Source organism: Chiloscyllium punctatum, chromosome 27 (assembly GCF_047496795.1).
Source record: "Chiloscyllium punctatum isolate Juve2018m chromosome 27, sChiPun1.3, whole genome shotgun sequence".
Lineage (NCBI taxonomy): Eukaryota > Metazoa > Chordata > Chondrichthyes > Orectolobiformes > Hemiscylliidae > Chiloscyllium > Chiloscyllium punctatum.
This window is the reverse complement of record NC_092765.1, coordinates 24,308,731-24,331,812: the sequence shown is the minus strand read 5'-3', so window position 1 is coordinate 24,331,812 and position 23,082 is coordinate 24,308,731. Positions and strand designations below refer to the sequence as shown.

The 23,082-nt window shown below is 40.0% G+C and overlaps 1 protein-coding gene across 1 annotated transcript in view; it reads right to left on the bottom strand.

Annotated features, from left to right (window-relative positions):
* Nucleotides 1-23,082, bottom strand: part of fndc5a (fibronectin type III domain containing 5a) — a 101,596-nt gene that overhangs the window by 24,351 nt on the left and 54,163 nt on the right. The window contains exon 4 of the mRNA XM_072548339.1: nt 18,752-18,944. Coding sequence (XP_072404440.1) covers nt 18,752-18,944 — 193 coding nt within the window. The remainder of the gene's footprint in view (nt 1-18,751; nt 18,945-23,082) is intronic.

The window sequence follows — 23,082 nt, the reverse complement described above, 5'->3', positions numbered from 1 at the left end:
AATGATGGCAAAACTGTCAGCAATCACTAGAATTAGCCTGTGGAACTGACAATAACCTCCAGGGCAGAGTTTCACAGCATCAGGAAGACTCTGTGGATCTTTAAAAAATGGTAGATGGGACCTGAATGCAGAGAATCTAACCCAATTTTCTCCAGATCCTGTTTTTATTGGTGGATGAAGAGGGTGAATCGTGAATCGCACAGTTCAAAAACCCAAATTCAGCAGAGCCATCTGAATTTAGTGCTGAGTTCAAACTGGTCTGATCTGGCTGCTCTGAGAGCTTTAACCTTAAAGTGTGGGAATCATAAGTTTATGCAGAGAATGCAAATAGCCTTGAAGGGCGGAAGAGGTCAAAATGTCTAGATTTAAGAAAGTATTTTCCAATCTTTAAAAAAGAAATAAAAGGTCAAACTGTCACTAAGATTTAAAAACACCCCTACTAGAGTGATAAGCTGTCTAATGTGGGTTAGAAAAAAAATCATAAAATTATGCAGTTTCAAAAGATGTATTTGTCGACACTTCCTAAAGGCTATAATGAATGCTGGGGTGAGCTTCAAAAGTTGTAAATCTCAACAGGGAATTCTCAAATCACAGTTTTAGTGACAATTTAAAGAACCTATTAAAGGATTAGATGTCTTTGATTTAGGGTCTTTGATTAAAAGTTTATTTCTTTTTATGAGCGATTGACTACTTGGAGAAGTTTAAAAGGTTTGAAAGGGTTTCTTGAATGGGAGTTCTTTTCACTTGAGAATGTGAGGACTGCAGATGCTGGAGATCAGAGTCGAGAGTGTGGTGCTGGAAAAGCACAGCAGGTCAGGCAGCATTCAAGGAGGTAGAGAATTGACGTTTCAGGCATAAGCTGTTCATCAGTTCTTTTCACTGTCAAGTGGGCGTGAATGATAGCTATTTTAAATTGTTAGCATTGTTACTTTATCTCCATATGACACCTTAGGTCGCCATATGGTAAGTTGTGGGCTATAGAGGTGGCACATTAATTAGCGCGGAAGTGACACAGAAGTTATGAAACATCATGAGGTGAGTGGGTAGCATGAACTGGTGTACAGGCAAGTGAATGGGAACTTGAGGTGACATGCATGTGACATAGGAGTATGAAAGGTCAAGAAATAGTATGAGAAGGGTGAGGACTAGATCGCTTGACAGCATTTAAAACAGCTAACATTCATTTGGCCACTTATCTCTCCTTCTTCTCGAGTTGACAGACCGATTTGATCACGCCCATTTTCCCGGGGTGAATATCAGATCTAATAGAGGCCTTTCAATTGAGGCAGGTCTGCCATGTCAGGACATTTCCCAATTTGATTCCGGAATTTAGGAGCAAAATCCTGGCCTGGAGTGTCTGTTATGGTTAGTGATTCACAAATTAGAATTAAGAGATGAATCCAAAAAGATAAACATTAAAAATAAATGAATAAATCGGTCACTGAATTGTTCGTGACCAGTGGATTGTTTACCATGTTGAACACTACGGCCAATGCAGTAGCATTGACGTTGGTAGTTTACCATTCAATTTTAATAATGCTGGCTTTGTGGGCTAAAGGAAAATCTATCCTGATTCCTTTTGTTATGAACTTGTGGATAACTTTAAGAAAGTTAAAAGCTAGCAGAACTACCTGACAGGATCAAATATTCTGAACAAGATACAGTGAAACCTCTTGATCCAGCAGCTAGTGTAGCTGGTTGCCTGGAGACAAAAACAAATTTGAATTAGGCCAATCAGTTTAATTTTTACACTCCAAAACAACCAAACTCCAATCATGTTGAATTCAGTATATTGACAATCTTAAAAGCCAATGACACAATCCAATGCTGTGGGGTATAAGGCCCGGGAAAATTGAACAGTTGGGGGAGAACTGCCAAACCACCAACACATGCAGACTGCCCAGCGAATAGTATCTTAAAGGTACCTTTATCGATCAGTGACCTGTGAAACAGAAATCCTTAAGAAGAAGAAAAGAAGACAGAGCAAGATATAAAGAGAAGATTCGACAGCTGGCTGGTTTTGAAAGTTGCATTTTTCTTAAATTTTAATCAGGGGATTTTAGATTAAGTTACATTACAGTGTGGAAACAGGCCCTTCGGCCAACAAGTCCACACCGACCTGCCGAAGCGTAACCCACCCATACCCCTAACCTAACACTATGGGCAATTTAGCGTGGCCAATTCACCTGACCTGCACATTTTTGGACTGTGGGAGGAAACTGGAGCACCCGGAGGAAACCCACGCAGACACGGGGAGAACGTGCAAACTCCACACAGTCACCTGAGGCGGGAATTGAACCCGGGTCTCTGGCGCTGTGAGGCAGCAGTGCTAACCACTGTGCCACCGTTCCACCATGCCACCCACAAAACTATCCCCCAACACTCACACAAAGTTCTGGGCAGGATGTCTGTGATCACAGATTTGATTTCCCAGCAATGTGGGTGATGTTTTAGTGGTACAGTTGAAGGAACAAGCTCTAACAGAATAACCTGGTATTGTGTCTTAACCTTTTCCACAAAAGCTGATAGATTGTGGTCAGTAATGGACTAGTATTGTAGAAGGGGAAGGTAAAACATAGGTTGGAGGAAGAGTTGTAAATAGTTGTTAGTTAATTATTCTCTGTTATACCTTAAGAACTAAAGTTGTTAATTTTTACTTTAAATAGTTCTTGGCCTCTCGAATTTTCATAAATTACCGAATGGGGTAAATCTTTTCTGTGTGACTGGTTTAAAATAGCAGTGGTGGTGATGGGGATGGTGGTGTTTAGTATTGTAACAGTTCCAACAGTGGGTTGCTGGTTAGTTGGCTTCCAACACTCAGGATGAGAGACAGTATATTTTCTTTTTACTTCCATTGCAGGTTTACTCAATGGCAGTTCTCAAGGTTGTGACATCAACAGTACACTAGTCCAAACATTAGGATGTCAGGCCATTATACATAAAGATAATCATTACTTTTGGTTTTAACCACGTCGACAAGACATAGTTTTCTGCTGAGGTGGCAGTGGTGATGAGGTCTGGGGGTCGGGGTGAGGGGGGTGGGTATTGGGGAATAATTGCCCCCCCCCTCATAATATCTTCCTGTTAAGTTTCTTACTGTTTGAAACTTTCTTGACATACAGAAGCAGCATTCCAGAGGTCCCACAGTGGACCTTTCAAGACAGCACCTGCATTTACATCCACAGTCATTTGTTAGTGGCAGATATCTTTTAAATGACATTAAAAGGCTAACAATGTCTATGGTACTTTGGGATTCTGATCTGTGAGCATGCCATTTCCTCTGCAGGACAAATGCAATGACATCCATTCTCATTTCATTACTAAAGAGAAAGTGAAAAACAAATTGAACATAAAGCCCCCTTCCCCAACACTCACACAAAGTTCTGGGCAGGATGTCTATGATCACAGATTTGATTTACCAGCAATGTGGGTGATGTTTTAGTGGTACAGTTGAAGGAACAAGCTCTAACAGAATAACCTGGTGTTGTGTCTTAACCCTTTCCACAAAAGCTGATAGATTGTGGTCAGTATTGCTGTGGTCTCTTTGTATCCATTATGGACATATACTTTCAAAGTGATTGAGAGCCATTAGCAATCCAAGGGTTTCCTTCTCTACTGTGGAGTACAATTCCTAACATTTGTTTAATTTTTTGGATAAGTACTGAATTGGTCTCTCCATTCCAGATTCATCTTCCTGAAGGAGGGCAGTTCCTACTCACATTGATGGCTACTTTAAATACTAGCTTAACTTGGAGGTGCAAGCAGCACAGGGTCAGTTCATACTGATTTTGCTTTGCCCAATGGCAAGTCTATCAGCATGGCAATTGTGCTAAGGTTTAGGACCACGGCACAAGAAAAGGTTTTCAACTGATGAAGTGCTTTTTACTACCTTTCTGATCATTTTAACTTCCCAGCTAATGGGCAACATTTCCCACTAAAATATTTTGACCTCTTCGGCATTTGAGAATATGTCACTTGAGAAGTATGGCTAAAAACAACAAGTTTTATCTTCCTGATATCTCCCAATGACGCAACTTTCAAACATAATGCTCCTTTCTAAACTTTTTTCAATGCTTTCTTTGCCTAAATAATTTATTCCACCTTGAGATTTTTTCAAAATTGTACTCAGCTGTAACATTTCAAAACTGACATCTGGCCTTGTTAGGGTGCCCAGCCAACTCAGCGATCCAATTAGACCTCCAGTCCTTCATTTCAGTTTTCGAAGCTGCTGCATCTTATTCTGACGTTCTATTAGACTAATAGCAATAGGGCTAATATTTTCCAAATGAGATTGCTGATGTAAAGTGACATTTGTTCCATCCTGCCTGGTTTCCAAGCCAATGTACTTAAAAGCTCAGAAGTCTGACTTCCAAGTTTGAATTTGGCTTAAGTCCATTTGTCACAATGCTTGCAAATTCTCTGCTCCCACCCTGCAAAAAAAATCTTTATGAATCATAAAGATGTCTGGAAGTTGCAACTCAGTGTCAGTAATACATAGAATACAGCCCAATCTTAATAAGACAGACATTAGTATGAATAAGCAAACTCGAGAGGCATCATTCAGGCCATATACACATTTCTTCAGATTCCAGAATGTCCTCAATGTATTTGGTGCCTCTTTTGGAGGGTGAAGAAAAACTTCCCTCTTAACTTGACCTCCCTACAGAAATGCAGCTTCAGCACCAATTGATCTAAGCCCCCAAACATTAGCTGCTGATAAAGCCAAGAAAATTTTCAAAATTGCTTTTCCAACCATGAATGAATCTAATTTCATCTTGATCCCATTTACTTTGGTCTTATAATTCTCAACAGGAATTCTCATTCTCATAGAATGTAGAACATTACAGCACTTCAGCCCACAACGTTGCACTGACCTGTGAAATCAATCTGAAGCCCATCTAACTGACATTATTCCATTTTCATCCATATGTTTATCTAATGACCATTTAAATACTCTTAAAGTTGGCGAGTCTACTACTGTTGCAGACAATGCGTTCCATACCCCTACTATTCTCCGAGTAAAGAAACTATTTCTGATATCTGTCCTATGTCTATCTCCCCTCATTTTAAAGCTATGTCCCCTCGTGCTAGCCATCACCATCTGAGGAAAAAGGCTCTCACTGTCTACCCTATCTAACCCTCTGGCTATCTTATATGTCTTAATTAAGTCACCTCTAAACCTTCTTCTTTCCAATGAAAACAAGCCTCAAGACCCTTAGCCTTTCTTCGTAAGACCTTCCCTCCATTCCAGGCAACATCCTAATAAATCTCCTCTGAACCTTTTCCAAAACTTCCACATCCTTCCTGTAAAGCAGTGACCAGAACTATACGCAATACTCCAAGTGTGGCCGCACCAGAGTTCTGTACAGCTGCAGCATGACCTCATCGTTCCAAAACTCAATCCCTCTAGTAATAAAAGCTAACACACCATATGCCTTCTCAACAACCCTATGAACCTGGGTGGCAAATTTCAAATATAGAAATGACAAACAGCAGTGGACCCAAAACAGGTTCTTGTGGTACACCACTAGTAACTGAACTCCAAGATGAGCTTTTCCCATCAACCACCATCCTCTGACTTCTTTCAGGTGGCCAATTTCTGATTGAAACCGCTAAATCACCCTCAACCTCATGCCTCTGTATTTTGTGCAATAACCTACTGTGGGGAATCTTATTAAATGCCTTACTGAAGTTTATATACACCACATTGACTGCTTTATCCTCACTCACCTGTTTGGTCAACTTCTCATAGAGGTCAATAAGGTTTGTGAGGCACGACTGACCCTTAACAAAACTGTGTTGACTATCCCTAATCAACTTATTCCTTTCTAGATGATTATAAATCCTATCTCTTATGCCCTTTTCCAACACTTTACCCACAACCGAAGTAAGGCTCACTGGTCTACAATTACCAGGGTTGTCTCTACTCCCCTTTTTGAACAAGTGAAAAACATTTGCTATCCTCAAGTCTTTTGGCACTATTCCTGTCGACAATGATGAAATAAAGATCAAAGCCAGAGGTTCTGCCATCTCCTCCCTGGCTTCCAAGAGAATCTTAGGATAAATCCTATCCAGCCTAGGGAACTTATCTATTTTTACCCTTTCCAGAATTGCTAATACCTCCCCCTTGTGAACCTCAATTCCATCTAGTCTAGTAGCCTGTATCTTAGTATTCTCCTTAACAACATTGTCTTTTTCTAGTGTGAATACTAATGAAACACATTCATTTAGTGCTTCCCCTATCTCCTCTGACTCCATGCACAACTTCCCCGTACTATCCTTCATTGGTCCTAATCTTATTCTAGTCATTTTTGTTTATTCCTGATATCCCCATAGATATCAGTTTTAATGAGAGGGCTATTTTTCCCCTATTTTGCACCTCAGTGTACATCACAAACTTTCTCCAACTTTGTAGTTCTCATTGTTTGGCATCTTTCATTAACCTATCTTCTAGTTTATTCAAGGTTATAAACGCTTCTTGATCAATTGACTTTCTGCTCTTGTTAAAAGGATTTCTTGCAATGGTTTGTGATCTCCTTTCACAGGGAGTGTTCACTCATGGATCCATTTTGAGCCTAAGCTTTGTTTACATCCCTCCAATTTGTATTTCATGTTTATTATGATAGAGGAAATGGAGACATCTGGAGAAGGTTATTGGTAAAGATGGAAAAATAATAATTCTGCAGCTAAGGAACCAAATTATTCAGATGCATTCTTCAAGGTTTCATGCTATGAATTAAAAATTTACAGTTTCTGAAAGAATTATAGAAAATAGAGAGGAGCGAGGTACCTCTCAGATCCATACGTTACACAGCTATGAGAATCAAACTGCCACAACTGACATGAATATTTCATGTTCCTGATCCGTGCTTCTGCCCCTCATTCAACTTTTATACATTCCAGTGGCCTTCCCCGTTCTACCTATAATTTCTGCATTGCCTTATCCCTTCTCGTTAATATTTTACTTTATTATCCACTTTTGTTAGCGATCCTTTGGGATCAATAACTGCATTGACTATGACAACTGATTTGTTCATCATCAGACAAACTGTGGCAGTTTGATCCTCATAGCTCTGTGACATATGGATCTGAGAGGTACCTGGCTCCTCTTTATTTTCTATTTCTGTGATGTGGGGATGCCGGAGTTGAACTGGGATGGACTCGGCCAAAAATCAAATGACACCAGGTTATAGTCCAACAGGTTTATTTGAAATTGCAAGTTCAAATAAGCCAGTTGGACTACAACCTGGTGACGTTTGATTTTTGACCTTTTCTATAACTCTTTCAGAACCTGTAAATTTTTAATTCATACCATGCAACATGGAAGAATGTACTTGACTAGTTGGTTCCTTTCTTATTTTTCCACCTTTACCCCTGACCTTCTCCTGGTCTCTTCACATAAGAAACCATATCGCCCAGATTGATGCGGGTTTCTGATGGCCTTGTATGTTATCGCTTGCTGAATTCTGTGAGAATTTGGCTTTAATGATACCTGCATGCAGTGCATTCAAATGCTCTGAAAAAGCAGAACTAATTGTAACACCTTCCAGAGCTGGGATTGTTCACTTTTTACTGATGAAACTTAGGATTCCTACCACAAAATAACTGATACGGACTGTATCCTCCCACCATCTGCAATGAATTATACAAACAAGGAGCAAAGGTAGGTCACTCTGCACTTCAATCCTGCTCTGCCATTCAATAAGATCATGGCTGATTTGATTTTAACTTCATTCTGCATCCTTGCATATCTTCGATAATGTTTCATCCATTTGGCAATCAAAAATCTATCCATCTTTACCTTTAAAAATATTTGAAGATGCTGCATCCATTGCCTTTTGAGATTTGGAATTCTCTCAACTCAATAAATGTTTTTTCATCTCAGTAATAAATGGGTCACCCTTTCATACTTAGACCATGACCCCTAGTTCTAGTTTCTCTCACAAGAAAAAACTTCCTTTCGACATTCAGCTGGTGAGGAACCATTCAGGATCTCAAGACTTTTTAGTATATACGTTTAAGCAAGGGCAGATGATAACTTCTTCAACCAAACTTTTACAAACCATTTTGTCTGTTATTGCATGGCTCCTTTCACATAACCCATTGTTAAAAGGGCTTTCTGCTCCTCCATTCATAATTATGTCCATATTCACACACATTGCTCTGAAGTCACAATAGGAAACATCACATATTTTCAGTGAGAAATCCAGTCAGTAAACATAGAACATAGAACGTTACAGTGCAGTCCAGGCCCTTTGGCCCTCAATGTTGCACTGACCTCTGAAATTAACCTGATGCTCACTTAACCTAGACCATTCCATTATTATCCAAATGTATGTCCAATGCCCATTTAAATGCCTTTAATGTCGGCGAGTCTACTACTGTTGCAGGCAGGCCATTCCATGCCCCTACTATCCTCTGGGTAAAGAAACAACTCCGATATCTGTCCTAAATCTATCACCCCTCAATTTAAAGCTATGTCTCCTCATGTTAGCCTTCATCATCCAAGGAAAAAGGCTCTCACTGTCCACCCTATCTAACCCTCTGATTATCTTATACGTCTTGATTTAGTCATCTCTCAACCTTCTTCTCTCCAATGAAAACAGTCTCAGCCCCTCAGCCTTTCCTCATAAGACCTTCTTTCCATACCAGGCAACATCCTAGTAAATCTCCTCTGAACCCTTTCCAAAGCTTCCACATCCTTCCTATATTGTGGTGACCAGAACTGTACGCAATACTCCAAGTACGGCCTCACCAGTGTCTTGTACAGCTGAAGCATGACCTCATGGCTCTGAAACACAATCCCTCTACCAATAAATGCCAACACACCATAAGCCTTTTTAATAACCCTATCAACCTGTGTGGCAACTTTCAGGGATTTATGTAACTAGACACCGAGACCTCTATACTCATCTACACTGCAAAGAATTTTACCATTAGCCCAGTACTCTGCACTCCTGTTACTTCTTCCAAAGTGAACTACCTCACACCTTTCCTCATTAAACTCCACTTGCTACTTCACAGCCCAGCTCTGCATCTTATCTATGTCCCTGTGTAACCCACAACAGCTTTCGGCACTATCCACGACTCTGCCTACCTTAGAGTCATTCCGCAAATTTACTAACCCATCCTTCTACACCTCCAGATCATTTATAAAAATGACAAAAAGCACTGGCCCCAAAACAGATCCTTGCAGCACACCACTGGTAACTGAGCTCCAGTATGAACATTTCCCATCAGCCACCACCCTCTGTTTTCTTTCAGCTAGTCAATTTCTGATCCAATTCGCTAAATTACCCTCAATCCGATGCCTCTGTATTTTTGTGCAATATCCAACGTGTGGAACTTATCAAATGCCTTATTAAAGTCCATATACACCACGTCAATCACTTTACCTTCATCCACCTGTTTTGTCACCTTCATGAAGAACTCAATAAGGTTAGTTAGGCACGACCTACCCTTCACAAAACTGTGTTGACTATCCCGAATCAAGTTATTCCTTTCCAGATGATTATAAATCCTATCTCTTATAACCTTTACTAACACTTTACCCACAACCAAAGAAAGGCTCACTGGTCAGTAATTACCAGGTTATTGCTACTCCCCTTCTTGAATAAGGGAACAACATTTGCTATCCTCCAGTCTTCTGGCACTACCCCGTCAACAATGGTAACATAAAGATCAAAGCCAAATTCTGGAATCTCCTCTCTGGCTTCCCAGAGAATCCTAGGATAAATCCCATCCAGCCTAGAGTCTTATCTATTTTCAGATCTTCCAAAATTGCTAAAATTTCCTCTTTGTCAACCGCACTCCCATCTAATCTAATAGCCCGTATCTCCACATTCTCATTAACATTGCTCTTTTCCAATGTGAATTCTGATGGAAAGTATTCATTTAGCACTTCTCCTATGTCTTCAGATTCCAAACACAACTTCCCACTACTGTCTTTGATTGGCTGTAATCTAACTCTAGTCATTCTTTTATTCCTGATAAAGCTATAGAAGACTTAAGGTTTTCCTTGATCCTATTCGCCAACAATTCTCATGTTCCCTCCTGGCTCTTCTCAGCCCTCTCCTTCGACCTTTTCTGGCTACCTCTTAACTCTCAATCCCCTTAACCAAGCCTTCACACCTCATCCTCACATAAGCTTTCTTCTTCCTCTTGACAAGATATTCAACTTCTTTAGTAAACCATGGCACTCTCTCTCGACAACTACCTCCTTGCCTGATAGGTATATACTTATCAAGGACCTGCAGTAGCTTTGATTTGGAGATGCCGGTGTTGGAGTGGAGTGTACAAAGTTAAAAATCACACAACACCAGGTTATAGTCCAGCAGGTTTAATTGGAAGCACACTAGCTTTCGCAGCGTCACTCCTTCATCAGGTGATAACTGCAGTAACTTCTAACTGCATTAGTTGTTCCTTGAATAAGCTCCACATTTCAAGTGTGTTCATCCCCTGCAGTTTCCTTCCCCATCCTATGCATCCTAAATCTTGCCTAATGGCATCATAATTGCCTTTCCCCCAGTTATACCTTTCCCTGAGGGAAATACCTATCCCTGCCCATTGCTATTGTAAACATAATCAAATTATGGTCACAATTGCTCAAAGTGATCCAAGTCCAGTCCCTATGCACTTTTTCATTACCTTATCCACAAGTATTTTCTTATCATACTAAATATTACTATTGAATGACAAAATGTGGTGGCTAAATCTACGAAATGATTTTATTTTACTTTATCCTGTACCTTTAAATCTACAGTCATTACTTTATTCAAATCTCTTTTTATAAGCTATGACAGTTTTTTTTGATGATTTTTAACAAAACCCACACCTGTCACTTATCTCTTTCATAAGCTGATCATACTGCACATTCCGTATTCATGCATCCATTACAGAAATGTTTATCTTTTAGAAGAAAATTAGGCAAATTGCCTCTAATTTTAACAAAATTGACATTTTGTCCACTGAACTTCCACCCCCGACATTAAAAATACTTCTTTAGTTTCTTACTGGACAGTTGGTGTTCCGTTGAAGAAGTCCAGTAGTGTCTCAGTTGTGTAGATTGCAAATTTTCTGATTTTCCAAATAGATTAGCTTTGTCATTTTCCAAATCTACAAGTTATCACAAGTCAGCTAATAGAGTAGGATGACACTTGGATGCATGCTTACTATCATATACACATTTGCTTACTTGGCATTCTGTTATTTAACACCTACAAATTGTAATCAGCTAAGTATCCCTGGTGAAAATAATTAATTTACTAAAGAGAAGATCTTGAGCAAGCAAATTCCTGAGGCAGTGAGCCTACTGTTGCTCCAAATGTGTGTGTTTATCTAAAGAATATCTTGTTAAAAAGAATCTCCTCTACTGTGTACAAGTCTCCTTCGTTTGCCAACTATTTCTGCTGCTTAGGGAGTCGGCAGCCGAGGGATAGTCTAAAAATTACAGCCAAAATTCAGGAGTGAAAATACAAACACTTGCACACCCAAAGGCTGGTTGTAGTTTATAGTTTTCTTTCGCAGATGGCAAATAGTACAGTGAGTAAATAAAAAACAAAATACTCGATATCTGTTAACTAAAGGTATACATTTTATAGGAAATGCTGGATTTTAATAGGTCAGCCATGACCTCACTGAATGGTAGACAGGGTGAGGGGGGCTAAATGGTCTATTTCTGTTTCTGTGCTCCTGGATAATAGCACAAGGACTGAACCTGGTCTCTATAATTTAGCACTATAGCACAATATTTGACAAAAGTTGAATCAGAACAGCTATTAGTGACATAGAGATGTGCAGCATGGAAACAGGTTTTTCAGTCCAACTTGTCCATACCAACCAGATATCCTAAATTAATCTAGTCTCATTTGTCAGCATTTGGCCCATATCCCTCTAAATCCTTCCCTTTCATATACACATCCAGATGCCTTTAAATACTGTAACTGTATCCCCCTCCACCACCTAATCTGGCAGCTGTTTGCATACAAACATCACTGTCCATTTGTATAATCTATTAAAGTTAAAGCAGTAACACAATTTTTGCATGGTGTTCACTCTTTAAAATAAATTGCGGTTTGGATTTACTATGACTACAATACTCCTACCAGTTCACAATCGTCAAGACTATAAGGTTGCGAGTGGAATTTGAATTGGAACCTACGAGGTTGTCTGTGTTGGTTACATGCACATCGGATGTTTGAGATGTGAATAGCAGAAATTCTTTATTCTTTTTAAATAGTTTGAATGGATGCTGTAGGAAATCACTTCATGTATAATTAATACTTTAGTCTGAAATCCTGTTTATGTTCTGTTAAATTGTTTATAAGTGATGTCACTAATTAGATACAAAGTCAAAATTCATGAAAATGTTAAGTAGTTTTGCAGTAGTGTACACAGCACTATTTCAGAGCTTAAGGGTTCAATTAGGAGCATTAAACATCATCCATATTTAGAGTATAGTCATTGTTTAGATTGCCTCTGTATTAACAACAATTACTATTTCATCATTAATCAATATTACTCTTAAATGAAGAGCCTCATTGTATCAAGGGTTTACTTTTTTAATGAAACCTGAAAGTCTTGCATTTCACAAAGTATTACTAAATCTATTTGAGAAACAATAGTGCAGGCAATTATGCAGGGATGAGATATACCTTATTGCTGATTTCATAGTCTATATATTAAATTATGATTACTTAAATGGATGTAAAGAAACAAAGGAGATCTATAAAAAGTAGTAAAACATTTTACACTGTATTGAATGATAATGAAGTCTGCTTAATCTGTTCAATTCAGAATCACAATGTGACCATTTGATTGATCACTGTATTCATTCAGCTATAGTCTACCATACTCAGGATATATTTTGTTTGATATCAGTATTTGTTTAATCATTCAGAAGAAACATAGAATACTCACAAGGTTTATAAAATGTATGTGAGCCATGACTTTATTGGTACTTTCTAAAGAAGTTGACAAGCATGGCGGTGTAGCTAAACTCAGAATTAGGGCGGTACACAAGGAGGTGCTTGACAAGAACGAGCAGAAAGGGCTGCTGCCTGGCTTGCTGTGTTCTTCCAGCATCCTGCCTGTGTACTATGATTTTGTCAGTAGCTGTTCTGTCTTTGAGTCAGAAACTTGTTATTTACCTATATCAAAACTGAGCAGAATAATCAAACTGAGATGCTCCAGTGCAGTACTGACGGAGTGCTGCACTGTTGAAGGTGTATGTCTTCTGGATGAGATGGTGAAGCCTCATCTGCTATCTCAGATTATATAAAAGATTCCACAGTACTATTTTGAAGCAGGGGAGTTATACGTAGTAGCCTGGCTGATACTTATCCCTTAATCAACATTACAAGAACAGATTATCTGGCCACATTGTGGAAGTTTCTTTGCACAAACTGGTTGCTGTGTTCCTACATTACATGAGTAACTGCATTGGAAAAGTATGTCAGGGCAGATTTAAACAACAGCAAAAATAATTCAATTTGGCCATTTTGCTTTTAGCTTTTCCTGTCAAAAGAAACTTAACTTTTTTTACAGTATCTCCTGGGTAGCAATTATTTATTTTACAAGAGTTTGCCATGGCAGCTATATTATACACAATTATACTGTGCAACCCAATTAGATAAAAAATAAGTTCTGTAAAATTCTTTATTGATAAGAATATGAAAATATAGAGAGAAGAAAATGTGCAAAACAGTTACAGTAAGTGTGCTGCTGAAACATCAGTGCACCTCTTTTGACCAGTAATAAATCATCAGACTCCTTTATTGGAAATTCATTGCAGAACAGTTTCCCTATCACTAGTGCAGCTCTACATTAATGTAGCAGGATTGAGAGTAGGTAGGGAGAAACTATTCCCATTACTGGATGACACCAGAGAACATCAATATAAAGGTGATTGCCAAAAGCTTCAGAGGTGACATGAGATAAAATGTTTATGCAGCAATTGATTAGGATCTGGAATGCCCTGACTGACAATGTGCTAGATGAAGATTCAATCTGAAGGGAAAAAGAAAATTTTCAGGGCTATTGGGAAAGGAATTAAAATGAGTGGGACTAACTGAGTTACTGGCATGGACACGATGAGTTGAATGGCATCCTTCTGTACTGTAATCATTCCATAATTCACAAAGCTATTGGAGTAAAGTGTCAACAGACAATCACCAAAGCAAGATATGTAAAACAGTGATCATCATCCCTGTATATGGTGCCTGAGAATCATCACTGGGCTGGGTTTGGCAATAATAGATGAAGTTCAATATTTAAATGTTAAACTAGAAAAAGAATATTAAATTACAGAATGCTTGGGTGTTATGCAGAGTAGCATTGGAAGGCATGGTAGGCTATGAAAGTGGGTTTATTGGCAGTGGCTATCACAGTGGCCACCACAGGGGGTGCAGACAAGAACAGGGTGGACATCATTAAAGTGTATTATCAGGCTCAGAGGGCAGGGAGGATAGTGAGAGGCAGAAGTTTAATGTTGTGTCTCTACATGGATGGGTGGAAATAGGCTGTCAGAATGGTGCAAAGGAAAAGGGACACGGAACTCATTGGGGGTGGGGGATGGGACGGAAGTGGGCAGGGGGAGGGTGTTGTTGCTGATGGTAATCAGCTGTGCTCTCTGCTGACATTTGATGTTGTCTGGAACATGCCCAGGTTAGCCAGAGTCAGTGTCGCGTCATGTCTGCTAAACAAAGGGTGTTGAAGGGACAAATAGAGGCCACTTAAATATGCAATAATTTCATTGTGTATTTGCAATGCATGCAGAGTGAAAGTGCCTCAAGTTCAAATGCTAGTCAAAGGAAAATTGCCAGGGTCCTTGCAAATTGAATGTTGTCATTTCAGTGATGCAGAACTTAGTATCAAGGACTTAAAAAGAGACCAATGCTGGCCAAGATTGAACCATGATTAATGTAAGTTCGAAGGGTGTTGTGAGAGAACATTGCTTCAGTATCTCTCATTTAAGTTTAACCATGTTCTGTGCTGAGTGCAATGAAAAATTGAACAATTGATGTGGGTCTGAGATGTGAATGGGGTCAAAGCACAGCAGACACTCCCTTTTGCGGTAATGTGTTGATCTTTCAGCTGACATGACTCCTTCACCAAGTTGGTGCACATGTTGAGGCTGAATGGTAGAGACATGTCTGTCATTATCATGGTGCAGGCTGTCTCACTGTATGCAGAAATGTGTACAGACCTTACTTGCAGTACATGCCACTGATGGTCCTTCTAAAAGCTGCCTTTAACTCCTTGTGTTTACAACTTAGGCCATTTCCACTGATAATGTGCTGAGCTGCTGGTGGGATGTTGGTCACAGTGGGTGCCTTCTGAAGAAGTTAAAATGACTGCAGGACCAGAGCCGATGATAAGCTCAGGAACAGCCGCAGGCCACCACAGAATCCATGTCGTATCCAGCTCAGGGATAAGTTGTAGCCAGGGCCCTCTCGAGGTCCACAGGAGTTCCAGAGATTTTGATTCTATCATGGAGATGAGCTGGATGCTAGAGCAGGACCTGACGGTTGCAGACATGGGAGACCATCCTCTCTTGATGACTGTGAAGGTGACAGCCAGTCAGGTCACCTGTCAATCACTCGAAGGACCAAGTCACATAGAGGTTCTGTGTGGGCTGTCTCAGTTGTGCTCCCGCAAATACATCAGGACAGTGACTGGCATTGTGCAAGACCACACTAGGTCATTTTGTTTCCCAATAACATGGTCAGTGTTGCAGCCTGGGGGCAGTAACATTTGGAAATAGCTGGTTTTCTCTAGGAGCAGGGCGCAATTAACTACACACATGGCATTTCACAATGCTGCGGAATTCATCGTTAGGAAGGTGCTACATTTCATTAACATTCAGGTGATCTGTGATCCTCACTGCCACTTCTTGGAATTGTACGCCCACAGCCTGAGTAGTTGCCATGACTCCGACATCCTGAAGCACTCTCGTGAATCTGGGCATTTGAAGGTCCAGGTGCCTTACAAAGATGATAACTGAGAGAAAATGTTACCCATTGTGACCTTGCCTTATGACACATTGCGCAGCCCTCTGACTGGCGCAGAGTGCAGTACAATACTGCCCCTGCTACAAATCAGGAAAAGCGCAGCAGGTCAGGCAGCATCCAAGGAGCAGGAGAATCGACGTTTCAGGAATTCCTGAAGAAGGGCTTATGCCCAAAACGTCGATTCTCCTGCTCCTTGGATGCTGCCTGACCTGCTGCGCTTTTCCAGCAACACATTTTTCAGCTCTGATCTCCAGCATCTACAGTCCTCACTTTCTCCTGCTACAATCAGGGCCATGATGGAGCCAACACGGGGGGCTGCTAAAGATATGGGTTCCACTGGGAGCATGACCTCCAGTATAGTCTGCATAGACTGGGTCACATCAATCTGGCAGGCTGTGTGGTGCACAATTGAAGCAGGCAATGAGACAATGTGCTGGATACTGAGGAACTGTGAGAACGGGAGCAGTGTTCTGAGGAGGAGGAGGATGAGGACAATGGGGAGGAGGAAGCTCTCCTTGTGCAAGACAGAGCTCAGTTGCACTGCAAGTCAAATAAGACCTGACTGAGACACCCAGTTCCTGTGGATGAAAGCAGGGTGCAGCAAACTGTCATGAACTCCAGACCCATCCTTTGTCATTACAGCCCCAACATTTGGTTTGCACCATGGAGGATGAAGGGGAGCCTCGATTGGTTTGGTAAATAAAGGCTCATGTTTGCAGTGGTCTGATTGGTTGCACGCATGGTGTGATGTTCCCCTTCTGGACAATGATAAAATGTGGACATTGAGGACAGAGTAGCAGTGACTTAGAGAGAGTCTTTAAATGAGTTGGAGAGGTAAACTGTGTGGCCTGGTGCAGTGATGAGGGTGAGAGAATGGGGTTTACAACAGGGGTGTGTCATGAGCAGTGTGGCTTTGTGGCTGCTGTGGTATAGCATTGCCTGTGAGAGGCAACCATAGGGGCAACAGTGGCTCAGTGGTTAGCACTGCTGCCTCACAGCACCAGGGACCCAGGTTCGATTCCACCCTCAGACAATAGTCTGTGTGGAGTTTGCACATTCTCCCATGTCTGCCTGGGTTTCCTCCCACAGTCCAAAGATGTGCAGATTAGGTGAATTGGTCATGCTAAATTGCCCGTATTGTCTAAGGATGTGCAGGCTAGTTGGATAGGCCATGAGAAATGCAGGGTGACAGGGATAAGGTTGGGGTGCAGGTATGGGTCTGGGTGGGATTCTCTTCAGCGTGTCGGTGTGGACTTGATGGGTTGAATAGCCTGCTTCCACACTGTGAGGATTCTATGATCTATGCACTTGTCTGGTTGAATGGTAGCCTTTCAAAGATAATGTGGGCACAAGGGATACAATTGGGTGAGCAGTGAGTTGTTCTGGAAATGACATTTAGTAAGATGGGGCGAGAATTGAAAGTAGGGGATGCCATGGAGGAAAGGCTAATTAGACCTGTCTGGCATGAAATCTCACTGGCCCACATGGTGAGAATTCCTCCTAGAAGCCTGACACAATTCACACTGAGCCAAAAATCACAAGATTCAGCCTCACAACTCTATTCTCACATTTGATGTGTTTGATGAGAAAATTTCTTTATTTGCTGATGATTCTTCAGTAATAAGGGCAATTAAAAAAAACTTATGGTGATGTGGAGTTAATTATCAAAATGAATTCATAAAATATTTAATACCACATACAGAATTAAATTAAAAATATTTATAGGTTATTTAGAATTGCAATATTCACGTGCAGAATTCAGCCAGGAACCAGATTCTATTCTGGAGTCAGAGTGTTATACAACTTGGAAACAGACCCTTCAGTCCAACTCATCCATGCTGAGCAGATGTCCTAAATTAGGTAAAAACAATGACTGCAGATGCTGAAAATCAAATACTGGATTAGTGGTGCTGGAAGAGCACAGCAGTTCAGGCAGCATCCAACGAGCAGCGAAATCAACGTTTCGGGCAAAAGCCCTTCATCAGGAATAAAGGCAGTGAGCCTGAAGCATGGAGAGATAAGCTAGAGGAGGGTGGGGGTGGGGAGAGAGTAGCATAGAGTACAATGGGTGAGTGGGGGAGGAGATGAAGGTGATAGGTCAAGGAGGAGAGGGTGGAGTGGATAGGTGGAAAAGAAGATAGGCAGGTCGGACAAGTCAAGGAGGCAGTAACTGAGCTGAAAGTTTGAAACTAGGATGAGGTGGGGGAAGGGGAAATGAGGAAGCTGTTGAAGTCCACATTGATGCCCTGGGGTTGAAGTGTTCCGAGGCGGAAGATGAGGCGTTGATTTCGCTGCTCGTTGGATGCTGCCTGAACTGCTGTGCTCTTCCAGCACCACTAATCCAGATGTCCTAAATTAATCTAGTCCCACTGGACATCATTTGGCCCACATCCCTCTAAATCCTTCCTGTTCATATACCCATCCAGATGCCTTTTAAATGCTGTAATTGCAGCAGCCTCCACCAAATCCTCTGGCAGCTCATTCCATACATGCACTATCCTCTACATGAAAAAACTGTCCCTTAGGTCCCTTTTAAATCTTTCCCCTCTCACCTTAAACCTATGCCAACTAGGTTTGAACTCCCCTACCCTGGGGAAAAGATCTCGGCTTTTCATCCTATCTGTGCCCGTCATGATTTTCTAAACCTCTATAAAGGTCACCCTCAGCCTCTGACACTCCAGGAAAAAAGTCATTCTATTATTCAGAAGCCATTCTATTAAAGCACTTCAATTTAGCATTACCTTTCGAAGCTGATTTCTCGGCTTCCTTTGGGGTCCAGAATGAGATAGGGTCACTAGCTGGGCTCACACCGCTCAGACTAATTGACTGCACATGGACAATATACTCAGTATTCTCCTCTAAGTCCCACAATACACAGGAACGGGTTGTGGTATTCACTTCCTGAATAAGGCGTAGCATTCTCACATCCTTTTTCTAGAAATAGAAAGTACACTTGTTAAGTTTAAATGAAACAATTACATATTGAACGCATAAGAAAATCCATTGATAATGCATTAATTTGTTGAGAACTTAGATACATTTCCTTAATACTAGTGAATACTATAGCCATGAGGTTAATTCTCCGGGTAGATTGGGATTGCAGAATTAAATCAGTTTGCAAGATGAGGGGAGACCAGGAACAATGGGCTGAAAAGAAGAACAATGTTTTAACTTTCTCATTGTAAATATTTTTAAACTAAACTCTGGTTGAGATCTCATAATATTCACTGATAAATAGAACATACATAGCCAAAAGTATTCTGGTGCATTTAAGTTTATGACTCTCACATAGATAGAGAGCTATCAGCAGCTGTATGCCAAATGAGAACTTGTTATTAAGGAAGCTTACTCCAAAGTGCTAGTTCTTTATTTCATCTTAAAGAATGACTGCAACTTACAGCTGTCCCTTCAGTTATACCAACAGCTTTCACCAACACCTTGCCCTACCTTGCCCGGTTAAATTTCGGGTCTTGTTTTTTCTTAACAAAATGACTCAGGCTGTTAAAATTCTCATGCAAAACCTTTCAGCATTACACACAGGGGGCATGAGACTCCTAAGATTACATTGTAACAGATAGTCATGAATATTCTAAATGTCAAAAACTTATGACACACCAATTAAATATTTGACTTCCACTAATTTTGATTGTGTTTAATTTCAGTTTCATGGAATATCATTGTTATCATCACACTCCAGAGGGGCTGGCAGCACAACTGACTGAGATTGATTTCTTTGCATTGGTTTCCTGACTGTATTATGCCTGTTAAGGCTGATACATAAAAAACCTCAAAAAGATACAGTTAGAGTATTAGCTATTAATTATCACCACATTCCTATTTACTCATTTAGATTTCCCTCCCACACAATTCAAGAAAATGAAGAAATCTTGCAGCTGCTTGCCTGATACACTAATGTTATCATATCACAAAATAGAATCCCAGGATATAGCGCTGATTAAGTTTTAATCTTTATTAATGTTGTGATTACATTTGAAGGAGGAAGAGACCAGATAATGGTGAGTATCTACATAATGTTTGAATATTCTGGAGGATGAGTACTGTCAGATAGGCTGTGTTTGATGGCAATTTGTTTGGACTGATCTGGAGGTCATCACCATGAGGACATTCTCAGTGCCCCAATCTCTAGTGGGGAATAATTTTCATTTCTCAGGCATGAATTGGCATGGGTGACTATTATAAATCAAGAAAGGAGAAGTCCAGATGTTGATTGGGCTTAGAATATTGAAATGATAGGGTCAAATGGAAGTCTCACTAGCGATCCAGACATATTTTGAATTCTGCAGGTGGATGTGTTCTCTTCAGGGTATCTCTGCCCTTTCAAATACATTTCCACCTTTCAATGGCAGTCCTACCTGCAGCACTATTGATACTTCTCTCTTGGTGTTTCCCATTGCGAATAAACACCACAGTAGGGAGATGGTCACATTACTGCTGAGTCACATTTAGTGATGCTATGAAGGGAGAATCATGATCTAAAATTATAAAGAGAAGCTAGAGAGGAGAAATTAAAATTCATGAAGAATGTGCAGATAAAAAAAGTAAGCTTTTTGTTGCAGTGATGTTATGTACTTTATATGTATTTTTGTGAATGGAGAGACAGCTTGAAGCCTTTTGGAGTTAAGAAATATTTTGCCAAGTTATACTTTCACTGTGTAATTAAAAAAAAGAGCATAAGTCATTTGGATAAATGTGTGCACAGTTACTCAAACAGAACTGTATATAAAGTTAAAGGAAAAACCGAAAGAACTATGGATCCTGGAAATCAGAAACAAAAACAAAAACAGCAGTTGCTGCAAAACTCCAGCAGGTCTGGCAGTATCTGTGGAGAGAAATCAGAGTTAATGTTTCAGATCCAGCGACACTGAAGTTCTGAAGAAGGGTCACTGAACCTGAAACATTAAGTCTACTTTTTCTCCACAGATGCTGCCAGACCTGCTGAATTTCTCCAGCAATTTCTGTTTTGTTTTTGATAAAGTTAAAAGTCTTTTCCAGGGAAAGCACATTAAAGTTATTTATGTGAATGGTCAGTGTCTGGTATTATCACAGAGCATAACTTAAATTTCAACTTCTCTACAGAAATTATATGAACCTCCAACAGTCACCTTATTCTGTATTCAAGATATTATAACAGATGTCACAATTATTGCAGAAGCTGTAATCGATTGAGAAAGTATGTGTCATATTAAGTATATCACTCCATTGACAGCACTTATTGGAATGCTATCAAATATTATTAAAACACCCTCCCGGCAGGCAGTTATTTTACATTTCAATTCTTCAAGTTTCTGCATCTTTCTATTACATTCATTGCTTTTTCTATCTCCATGCCATCCATTTTCAAATAGGTGAACAAATTAATATAGGATGTTCTCTGGTTATTGCAATCGTCACTTTATTATTTGACTTGAAATGTACTATGTGCAGCAAGGGGGATTCTAATTTTCTATTCCCCTCAATAATAATACTGCACCATCTTTTGGCTTGCTCAAGCTCTGGTAAAATTCATCCCCTGAATGTAACAGAAAAAGCGTATTGTCAACCCAAGATTGAAAACTAATTTTTCTGAATAGGGTGTAAATTTACCTCACAAATGGCATACATACTAATATAGACATTGGCAGTTTGCCTATAGTTGAGCTTGCCTCAGTGTTTAATAGCCATATGGCAGTTGTGAGTTGTCCAGTCATAGAGATGTACAGCAGAGAAACAAACTTTTCAGTCCAACTCATCCATGCCGTCCAGATATCTGAAATTAATCCAGTCCCATTTGCCAGTATTTGGTCCATATCCCTCCAAACTCTTCTTATTTATATACCCACATGCTTTATAAAATGTTGTTATTGTACTAGCCTCCACCACTTCCTCTGGCAGATCATTCCATACATGCACCACCCTCTGTGTAAAAAAAGTTGCCCCTTAGGTCCCTTTTAATCTTTCCCCTTTCACCCGAAACCTACAACATCTAGTTTTGGATTCCCCAGCTTGGGGAAAAGACCGTATCCCTATCTGTGCCCTTCATGATTTTATAAACCTCTATAAGGTCACCCCTCAATGTCTGACACTCCAGGGAAAAATAGCCCCAGCCTATTCAACCTCTCCCAAAGGTCGAACCCTCTAACCCTGGAAAACCCTTCTAAATCTTTTCTGAACCCTTTTAAGTTTCACAACATCTTTTCTATCCTCATGAAGCTGGAATACCTTGCTGTTTTATAGACTTTGCAATTATAAAACACATTTTGATATCAAACAGCAGCTTAAGTTTGAAACTAATATTAGCAATAACAACATTTCTAAGTCAAACTGTAGAAGGAAGATCAGAACAGAAAAGCTTTGTTCAAAAGCTTGAAAAAAATCAACTAAATTCATCTTATTAATATTAGTTACATTCCATCCAGGCTTGCCCACGAACGATATCCCTGATAACTTTGAAAATGTGATCATTCTTAAACAAAGCAGATCTGTGGGGTTACCACGTTCATCCATCATTTTTGCTGAGGTCCCCTAGTCTTGAGTTTGGGAACCATAAGTTGATTAATAGAACTTGTACACTGCAATGTATAAAAAGTCATAGCAACTTTATCGAAGCAATATTAAAATAGCAATTTTGAATACACTAGACACTTTACACATGTAGTGGCCTGCATACTGCAGATGATCCTCAATTACAATACACTTGCATTTTTTACTTAGGTTGTAATTTTAGTTTCTTATTAAATATTACTAAAATGTGATGTATGTTGTGCTGTAACATTCTCAACATTAAGGATTCAGCTTACCATGGAGCACTATGTCTGGGTTTTATTAAATCAAAACAAAATTCTTTTGTGAAATGAAAGTATTTCTTGTTCCTTTCACAGTGCAACCAAGACATTGATTTGATTAGATTAGATTAGATTCCCTACAGTGTGGAAACAGGCCCTTTGGCCCAACCAGTCCACACCGATCCTCCGAAGACTAACCCACCCAGACCCATTTTGCTCTGACTAATGCACCTAACATATGGGCAATTTAATGTGGCCAATTCACCTGACCTGCAAATCTTTGGACTGTA